General features: G+C 30.3%; 1 protein-coding gene across 7 annotated transcripts in view; it reads right to left on the bottom strand.

Annotated features, from left to right (window-relative positions):
• Positions 1-277: 277 nt before the first annotated feature.
• The window catches only part of LOC111713791 (uncharacterized), a 46,104-nt gene continuing 35,362 nt past the window's right edge, over positions 278-11,019 (bottom strand). For 2 of the 7 annotated variants that reach the window (XR_002767790.1, XR_002767793.1), the window contains 8 exons: positions 10,513-10,551; positions 8,911-8,986; positions 8,473-8,617; positions 7,768-7,865; positions 6,972-7,034; positions 5,283-5,361; positions 2,680-2,789; positions 278-959 (listed from right to left, as the gene is read on the bottom strand). Coding sequence is in view for 3 of the 7 variants with exons in the window: in XM_023488729.1 (XP_023344497.1) it covers positions 5,307-5,361; positions 6,972-7,034; positions 7,768-7,865; positions 8,473-8,617; positions 8,911-8,986; positions 10,513-10,551 (476 nt within the window). In the remaining 4 variants the exon portion in view is untranslated. Of the gene's footprint in view, positions 960-2,679; positions 2,790-3,319; positions 5,362-6,971; positions 7,035-7,767; positions 7,866-8,472; positions 8,618-8,910; positions 8,987-10,512; positions 10,552-11,019 lie in introns of those variants that run through there. The other 5 variants (XR_002767791.1, XR_002767792.1, XM_023488729.1 and 2 more) reach the window with 5 other exon arrangements.

Genomic DNA, 11,019 nt, shown 5'->3' with positions numbered 1-11,019 from the left:
ATCAGAAACCTGTCCAATAGGAAATCAAAAAATCTAATATACTCTATTGTAACAAACGCAACTATTTACAGTGCACATTGCCGTGTCTCATGTTCATTGAACTATTTAGCGTCAAAATTTGAGTCTAAAAGTATTCTTCCATTATTTTATTTGATGGCTCTCATTGTAAACTAATTTATTCTGGTTTAGAATTCCTTTCATAATTTCCTGGTCAAAACTTCCTTTAATTTACAATTTTAAACCAAATTTCTTTTTGTGAAGTAAAAAAAAACTTTAATTCTAGTATTGTATATTTATTTCTTTTCCAAAAATACATATAATGGCGAAATTAACAAAAAGTCAAGAACGAAGAACAAAGAAATCTCTTGAATTTGGTCGAAAATTATTATTAGTAAACATAACACAATAATACTTTTGGCACGGTTAAGTATCTTTTGTTCAAAAAGACCTGGGAACTAAGTAAGTCTTTTTTAACTTATTGCTTGAAAAACATACATATATAAACATTTAGAAGGGATCCAACTTGATTTTTTTTAAAATCAAAATTTTGTTTTTAACATCCCTCGAGTCATTTAAAAAAATGAGCAGAAATGCATATGGAAAATATGATTAAACGTAAATTTCAACAAATCTAAAGAATGGTATTCTTTTCTGTCATATTAATAAAACGCAATAAACAATCTATTTGTATCCGTAATAACAGGGTAACTAGATGGGTAAATAATTGAGGACAGATTGATTGATCGATTGGGATATCAAAATTTATGACAGGTGGATTTGTTTGAGGACTGATTGATTCATAGATTAATTAAGGAAAAACTTCAGAACGGATTGATTGATCGAGTAGAGGAAAGGTTCGAGGACTAATCGATTGATCGATTGCTTATGGACCAATATGTCTTAAGGATGATATTCACACGCTCCTCTCCCCGTGTCCTGGGTGGTTGGTAAGGCAGGAACTAGAATAAAAAAAAATAAAAAGATAAATAAAAAATGTTACGATAAAAATGCTAACACATAGTCTTAGTATACATAATAAATACTAGCTCAAGTGCCTGTGTAATTCAAAAAAATGTCGAATTTTGGAGAAAAAAATTTATAAAAAATTCCAGCCCATTCGGCACAGCCGTTTGACCAGATATACCTAGCATATATATCAAGTATGAATTATATATCCATATATAATATATGTATACATATACATATATATATATATAAATATATATGTACACATGAGCGAAGAGCTATATTATATAGATAAAAAACCGTCCATATAACTACAGGGTGTCCCACGCAACATGACAGTTAGTGAATAATTTAAAATGTCTTCTTCCATAATTACTTAAGTTGTTTAATACCAAAAATAATAGTATAAGAATATTTAATAGTCGTCATATTATTGTAATATTGATTTCAAAGTAAAATTTATTTTAGTAAAACATTTTATTGAACGTAATATAATGCAAAAAGGCTTTAGAATCTATTACAGTATAGGGAAGAAGACAGACCAAATTATTTACCAATTGTCATGTTTCGTGGGACACCCTGCAGCTACAACGGGAACCAGAAAACAATGGAATAGGCAGACAAAATTAGAGCAATACTTAAATGCATTTGATGTTGATAAATAAAAAATTTTTACTAGACACTTAAGTGAAATTGGTCCGGTTTACACTGCTGTGTTTCATGCTTTTTAGACTGTTTAAAAGCCCAAAAGTCGTCTTCATATTTCATGGTTATCACTGTAATAAAATATATTGCAAAAGAGAAGGTTTATTATTTCTGTTAAAAGAATTCCGTTTAATCGTAAAAAAAATTTATTGGCATTGGTGGCAAAAAGAGTTCATTAAAATGATAATTTTGTTTTTTAAATGCATGCTTAAAAACTAACATCAACACTCAATAGTTTTCTAAAGTCACGATACATTATTTATACTTTCTTGTTAAGATTGTCCTCAATGAAAATGCAGTTAAATTCAGAAAAGAGAATGCTTGTCGTTATTGCTTAAGCTACTACAGGGTGTCCCACGAAACATGATAGTGAAAATAAAGAGCTTGAATATCGCATTTATTCCTACTAATAATATGCGGTTTTTATTGGTCAACCTACTTTTACATATATGATTCTTATAACATTGATTACAAAACTCCACTCTTCATAGCATTTCCGAAATGTAGTCTGCCTTGTTAGTGCTTTCAATATTATCGGAAACTATGAGAATTTTGGTCCGATTTCACTTAATTAAATAAAATCCAAGTTTTCGAATTCTGAACGGAATTCTTCATATCACCGGTAACTTGGAAAGCACACAACTGGCCGGCCACATTTAGAAAATGCCTGGACCGGGTTATGTTGTCTTTTTTTTATAATTTTAGAATAATGCTGCTAATATTAATTTGACGAATGACTAGCTGCCACGAATTATTACAAAAGTCAAAGACGATATTCAAGTCGTCCTTTAACTGTCATGTTTCGTGGGACACCCTGTAGTTTCTCTAGGGATGATTTGTAACAGTTTTGTGATTTATCTCTCGATATTTAAGGCTCGTTTTTTTCAATGATAAAATCCCCTGAGCTATATCGGAATAAAAAGAAAGAAGAAAGATGACAATCATTACTATTTAAAAAATTTAAGTAACGACAACCCACCTTTAAAACATGCAATTTATGATACTTACGTCGTGGTAAATGTATTGACATGCAGCGTACAGATCTGTACAGTGTACACTGTACGGTAAATGATTGTGTACATAAAGTACATTAAAAGGTCTGGAATCCCATCTCTGACCTGGGATATGTAAAATGAATGCGAATATTTGAAAAATTTTTTTTTTAAAATTTTGATTGTCTTGTTTAAAATTAAAATTAAAATTTTCCCGAAAAAAAAAATAAGAACACAATTCCAGTATTTTCAAATACATCAGTTTTCTGTTACAAACTAATTTTTTAAGAACATTTAGACGTGCTGTTCTAAAAATTAAATAGGTTGACAGGATTATCAGCGTAATTTCAAGTGACCTTTTGTGCAATGCCCGATTCACATTGTTACCCTTGAAACCTAGTTATCCGATCAATAGTGTGGAAGATATTGTCGTTTTTCTAGGTTTAAAAGTGTTTGACTCTGATCTAATAAATTGTAGTTTTCGAAATTATAAACATTTATATCTAATTCATACTTTATCAGACAATGCTTTTAAGGTACCGTTGTGAATTGGCAATAATCATCTTTGAATGCAGATTCACTTGAAATTACGCGTACAGTCCCATAAACCTAACCTAACCTTACAGGTCTAAAATCAATTTTAAAAAAAACGGAAATAGAAAAATAAACTAGAACTTTATTCTGATAATCTGATAATATAATAATATAATAATATATACAAACATCTACAAATAGTTAAACCTTAACCCAAACTGCAGGGTTAACAAATTTTTGATAGCTGAAAATTAAAAAATTGATAGGTCGTGTTTTTTAAAATTTTTACTTTGTTTTTCAGAGTACACTAGAGTAGTCTACTTAAAAACTACATTCAGAACGCACTATAGGTTTTACCCGCCCTGAAACTTAAGAGATGATATTGGCATGAAATAATGAAACCATGCATTGGACTTGAGTCATAGAATGAGAACCAGAACACTATGGAATAGAAAGACGACGTTAAAACAATACTTTTATGTATTTAATGTTATTTCAAAGCATAAAGTTTTACTAGTAACTTATTAAATTACTTATTAATATTATGAGGTCTGAGCTGAAAACTTTAGAATGGGATATCTTTAATCCCGATCGGCTTATTAATCAGGAGATTAAGAATAAGAGGGGAACAAGCATTGTTTAATCTGGAGATTAAGAAAAAGAGATCAAGCATTGATCTCAATATCCACCATTCTAAAATATTAGCTCTGTTTACACATCACAATTGTTGTATCTCATGTTCAGTAGTTTTTTTAGGAGTCCTCCAAACTTCGTTCATTTTCCTATTCCCGAGATTTCAGGTCCTCACTCATACAACTTTGTAAAATTCATGCTGAATAATTTTCATTGGAAAATGTTAATGTTAATTTTACAGAAAGTTCTTCAATTACTTAACGCAGAGACCCAAAAAAATTAAGCGTAAATCGACAAACTTTAGATTTAAAGAGTATTTGGAAAATGAATCTTAAATAGCAGAGACAGAAAAAAGAATCGCCTTTTCCGTTTTATTTGTATAAGCCATCGTTATGAAGACTTTGTCACCATGTTTTAAACACAAATTTTGTTAAATAACAAAATAAAGAAACACTTTTAGAGCATTTCAAAGATCCAAATTAATTGGTCAGTGCTTAGTGTTCCATTTTATCGGGAGTTTTAAAGTTCTACTGAATTCTTTTACAATATTAATTATGAAATCTTTCTTTCTTCCGGTTCAGTATAATTCTCAAACTTAATTATAACACATGAATGAACTGGACTTTTCTAGTGTTTAGTCATCACTTCAAATTTACATTGTGTACATTTGATTGAAATATGGATCTTACACACTCACAAGTTTACTTAATAAATTTTTAAAAAACAAATGCAAAATAATTTTAAGTTTTAATCAATTTCTTACTATTTTTATGTTTACATAAGTTCCGATATCACAATTTTTTTCATTTCTAAATGCTTTTTAACCCAAATGTATGTGTAAGCAACTGGATAAAATGCATAAGATATTTTTAAGACTTTAAATCAATATTTCTCTTTCAGATAAAAATAAGATAAGCATTGAAGAAAGTCTTGTGAATAAAGTGAAGAAAAGAGGTAAAATCGTATTTCCCCAACCTTCACTTATTAAGAATAATGTTAAAGCATTTTCATGATTGTTCATTGCTCAAAATTTGCAGCTGCGCTATCATCTAATTATTTATAGAATTTTGTTGAAATTAAAAAAATAAATATATTGAAAAAATAATGTTAATATTAATATTAATTTTTCATAATGGTTTTTTTAGTTGGTGCATTTAGCCATATTACTGAATATTATGAAAACCCGACTAAAACCAATGAAAAATGATCATAGGCGCGACTTCAGTCATGTGGTCATGTGGGGGGGGGGGGATATGAAGATTATTTAATAAATCATTTTACCAATCTCTTAGATTAAAATTCCCACTTCCTAATTATAACTTAAGTTGCGCCTTTGAAAAATGTGACATTTTTAAAAAATATTAGCCCACAACCAATGAAGAGGTGATGGGATAAGTGCATACAGTACACAGTGAACACACCGTACAATATGTACATTGAGTACACAACAACCTTGTCCAGTGTGCACTTTGAACTTTAACCAAGCCGTAACCGGTTAAAATCAGCAGCAAAGAGCCGTAATCCAGCACCTCTGAATAATAAAACACATTAAAGGGACTGTAAGCGTAATTTCAAAATGACCCCTCATGCAAAGATGGCAATGTCCGATTCACAACGGTACCCTTGAAACCTTTATCTGATCAATATTTTTCAAGGTTTAAAAGTGATAAATTTATATTTTTTTGCAACAGAAATGCGCATGTTACTTCTTTGAGAACTAGCAATTGAAAATAATCAGTTTTTAAAATAATAAATATTTATATCTTATTCATACTTGATTAGACACTCCAATGGTACCGATGACAATTGGACGAAGATATTTTTGCATGGAGAGTCACGTAAAAATTACACTTACAGTCCCTTGAGAGAGTTATTTACACACTTTAAAGATAGACCAAATTGTTTTCGTCTTCACGTTAGATAAAAATGAACTTTTTGACATACTTTCTAATATTCAATATTTGTCTCTAAAACTTTATCCTCCATTTCACAAATATCTGTGGAATTTCTATAAAAAGCAAAACATTAATTGTAATTGTGATATTTAATTTGCTACAATATAATTCTGAACGGTTAACTCGCAAACCTGAAATACCGATTTGTAAAAAATTTGAACATTAATCTACAAATTTGAACAGTAACCCAAAAATTTTGAACAGGAACTCATAAATGTTGAACAGGAATCAAAACAATTTGAGCAGGACCCCATATATTTTGAACAGGAACCAATAAGTTTTGTACAAGAGCCTATACATTATTAACAAGTGTCCATAAATTTTGAACAGGAATCTAAACATTTTGAACAGGAATCTATACATTTTGAACAAGAACCTATACATTTTGAACAGAAACCCATAACTTTTTAACAGGAGCCAATAAGAACCAAAAATTGAAATGAAAAGTGGCATATATAAATAGGGTAGCAATGTAAGTACATTTTACGTTGCTGTTTCACGAGTGAATGTGAACAGGAATTTCTTAATCCATCTAAATAGTGTATCATGTTAAAAATCAAAGCTTAACAATATATATATATTTATACAGAAAATAGATGATGCAAAAACGGCTAGGCTATAAATTACCTTGAAATAATCATGAACTTAAAATGTATTTGAAATAAATATTGATAGTTGTGTTTTTTTTAAGTACACATTATTTATGAACTCAAAACCACCACCTATCTTTGTAAAAATCCATGATTTATATTGAAATTTCAGACATTGTTAGATTGGTGTTAAGTACAAATATTGTCTGTACATATTAATAAAAGTCACCATTTTGGTAAAAAAAAACTCATGCTAAAATGTTAAGTGCTTTAATAATCCTGCCACCAAGTATGAATTAGGGAAAGAACAAGAGATTTAAAATCTCCAGTCCTTTATGCACTATGCAGGTTAATATTTACAAGGTTATCAGTTTAAAATCATTCAAGTGCTGTATTTTATAGGATGGATCAAAGAAAAACTGGCGGACTAAAGTTTTCTTCTTTATCTTTATAAAAATTTTACTTTAAAAGTTAATGACCTTGCGAATACAAACTGTAAAAAAAATGCGCCATTTTCCTATGCCGTGATTTCTGATTTGTGAAAGCCGCCAATTTTGTTGATCCACTCAAATATTTGTTATTGTGCTCTACGATACCTCATGGTTGATTTGCTGGCGTTCAAGTCCTTCTGAAGAAGTACTGGGGCAACCTCCATTACTCTGGAAAATAGAACAAAATAAAATTGGCAAAAAACTTTTTTAGATTTTGTAAGGGTCGTTTAAAATCAAGATATGTGTAAAAAAATAATACATAAAATCAAATAGAAAAAATGACTTTTATTGATTACTAAGTTGATAATTAAAAAAGAGCAGCAAACTAAAAATTAAAAAGTTTAAGTGACTCTGTATTCAAAAAATTCTACCTGCAATCTTTGAACCTTTATTAAAACATTTGCAATGATGAAAATATTTTTAGAAATTATCTAACGATGCTTTTAAAAAAGAAATAATGAGGATCTCTACTGCACATATCTAGGAAGACAACTGCATGGTTTCAAGAACAATCGTTTTAGGGTTCTGTATTGTTAATCAATGATGGAGGCTTTTCGAAGTAACAGTTAACTTCTGTTGAAAATCCCGTCAAATTTGTATTCAATAGTTAATTCTTTTTGATCAAATCTTAAACAATATTTAAAGGTGTATCAGTTACTTTACAGTCTTTTTTTCTCTTCTCATATTTTTTACAATTCACAATATACAAAAAAATACTAGAAAAATGACAATATCTTCCATATTATTGATCAAATGAAAGTTTCAAATGTACTGATGTGAATCAGGCATTGCCATCTTTGCATAGAGGGTCAAATGAATTCATTCTTTCAGTCCCATTATTTTAAAATGTCGAAGGGTTATTGAGAGTTTGGAGTATAAACCTGATAAATCTGATATTTACCTGATTAGAAGACCATCTATATAGTCCTCTAGGTCACCAACCTTCTTACTCTGCTCTTCCAACCTTCGCTCCATACTTACAACCAGCTCAACCAGTTCCTGACATACAATCATTATCATCATTATCATCATTATCATAATTATCATAATTATCATCATTATCATCATTATCATCATTATCATCATTATCATCATTATCATCATTATCATCATTATCATAATTATCATCATTATCATCATTATCATCATTATCATCATATCATCATATGATCATATGATCATATCATCATATCATATTATCATCATTATCATCATTATCATCATTATCATCATTATCATCATTATCATCATTATCATCATTATCATCATTATCATCATATCATCATATGATCATATGATCATATCATCATATCATCATCACCATCATTATTATCAGTATCATCATTATTATCATAAATATCATCATCATTATATCATCATCATCATTATCACACACCAAAATATCATTTGAAAATTATCAGAAATATAAGCAAAATCAATAATATCACCGATATTATATTTTTATCAATAATATCAACAGTATTAAAAAATATGTCAACGTCATGGCCAACGCCAACGCCAACGCCAACACCAACACCAACACCAACACCAACGCCAACGCCAACATTCTGGAGATCATGAGCGATCAACAACTTAAACGGTTTACCTGGTTTGATTTGCCACTGTACTTGGCAAGCATATCAGATGAAAGTTTGGAGTTCATGTTGGGAATAGGAGAGGTTTCTCTACCCAGCACTACACGGGTTCCATTAGGAGGTCCAAAAGATCCATCAGAATGGGTCCGAGAGTGCCTAAATTGATAATTTACATCAAAAACGAGCTAAGCATATTAAATATGTGAACTACTTTTATTATTGACACGTTTATATAAATTTAAAGATAAATAAAGATAACTATGGCAAAGTTAGTACAGGGTTAACCAAAAAGGATGAAACTTCAGACACTTTACGGAATTTATTTTGTCCTTAAATTCTTATATTTATAAATACCTACAGTTGTAGGCTAATTTCTTTGTGTCAAAGTTGCATCCTTTGTGGATAACCCTGTATTTATCTTTAAAAAAAGGTTATTTTATTAATTTGACCTGGAGGAGTTGGATTCGATTGAATTTCTTCTTCCACCATTTCCTGTCTTACCCTCGTCTGATTTCTCTTTGAAGCCTAGAAAATAAAAGAAAATTTATTAATTAATTCACAATTCTAGTATGTATATTATCACTGTTCAGTTAAAATTTTGATTTTAAATATTGATTTTACGTTTTCAGATTGAAAACTTGTCAAACATCATAATTAAGCTTGTCAGTTGTCAACCATTGGATGGAATTTTTTTTTTTTTTTTATGCTCTGCTCGTGGCACCATGAAGCATGAAAAATGAAAAGATAAGAAAAATTTCTTATTTTGAAATTGGCATTTGCTAATGATTGGATAAATGTGCAAATATGTTGCAATATTTTCCCGATATATCCGATTAAATATTTACTATTAACCACAACCTTCCCTTCTTTGTGCAATTTAAGCCTATAATAAATCTACTGCATGCAATTTTACTTAAATTGTGGGAAATCTTTAAGTTAGATAAAATTATTATTTAAAATTACTTATTTAATCTTAACACGTTTTACGGTTTTCACATTGAAAATAATTGAGGAGTGATAGATCCAAGAAATATATAGACCAGGAACCGCCTTATCTGATGAATCAAATCTGTGTACTGCAGTGGGAGGAGATCAAAACAAAGAATTAAGGGGCAACGCATCATTTTTGAGTGAAAGGGGCGCAAGGGGTGGAATAAGAATATATGCTATTGTATTTTCCATATTGACCAGAAAGCCAAAAATCATAAGTATTCGCTATAACTTGATATATTAACTTGTTTTTGTTGGACTGTAATATCACATCAGAGCTTTAATCCTTTCCCTTCAACTTCTGTTGGGGCACTACTGAGTTTGTTTACATTCCTCCCAAAGTGTGTACACAATTTGCGTATATCTTAGTTGGACGTTCCTGTTTATAGTTCCTTGGATAGATCTAAGGAGAGGAAATGTGCTTTGTTTACATTTAATTATGACATACAGTCGTCGCCGTATATATCAATACAGTTGAGACGACTTTCGATTTCAATTTTGATTTCTACCAAGCTTGCGGACAGCAGAGACATATAACCATGTAAACAAAGAGAATTTGTCAATTAACAGTTTATCTTGGTTTTCTTGTAAACTTGTAATTTGAAAAATGTTTGTTAGGGATCAACGCATGATTAGTAAAAAGTCGTCTTTATTGTATTGTTATAATCGCCGATCACTGTATAAAGAGAGATCTAACTATATTTTTAACAATGCAACCGTGACCGTACAGGCCCAAAAGAAATGTTAAGCTTTACTATTGTTTACAATAAAATTAGTTCCTGATCTAATACGTCATAGTAAAATGTAGACATCCCTCTCCTTGTTTATATTCAATGCTCAGGATCCGGATCAGTTTGATCAATAAGATTTTGGCTTCCTGGATCCGGATTCAAGGGGCTAAATATCAAATATCCGGATACGGTTTTGGATCCATTTTTTTCAGGGCGGACCCATGATTCGGATCTACATCAAATTAAATTGATCCTAAGCATTGATTCTATCAATTCTTAATAATAAATATCATTGGATTTGATTTATTACAAATTATCTTTTATTCTCACCTTTTCCTTTTCCAATTTTACTCAGGTCAAAAAGACTGCCTGGAGATATAAATATAGTTTGTTAGTGCATGCTTTGGTCAGATTGAAATTAGGTAACCGTATCTATTTTAGGGTCTAATTAAGTTACCCTATCTATTTCAGGATGTAATTAGGTAACCGTATCTATTTCAGGGTGTAATAAGGTAACCGTATTTATGTCATGGTGTAATTTGGTAACTGTATTTATGTCAGGGTGTTATTAGGTAACCGTATCTATGTCATGGTGTAATAAGGTAACTGTATATATGTCAGGGTGTAATTAGGTAACTGTATTTATGTCAGGGTGTTATTTGGTAACCGTATCTATGTCAGGGTGTAATCAGGTAACTGTATCTATGTCAGGGTGTTATTAGGTAACCGTATCTATGTCAGGGTCTAATTAGGTATATGTATCTATTTCAGGGTGTAATAAGGTAACTGTATCTATGTCAAGGTGTAATTAGGTAAGTGTATCTATGGCAGGGTGTA

This window comes from Eurytemora carolleeae, unplaced genomic scaffold, assembly GCF_000591075.1.
Source record: "Eurytemora carolleeae unplaced genomic scaffold, Eaff_2.0 scaffold1280, whole genome shotgun sequence".
Classification (NCBI taxonomy): Eukaryota; Metazoa; Arthropoda; class Copepoda; order Calanoida; family Temoridae; genus Eurytemora; species Eurytemora carolleeae.
This window is presented reverse-complemented; position numbering and strand designations above follow the sequence as displayed.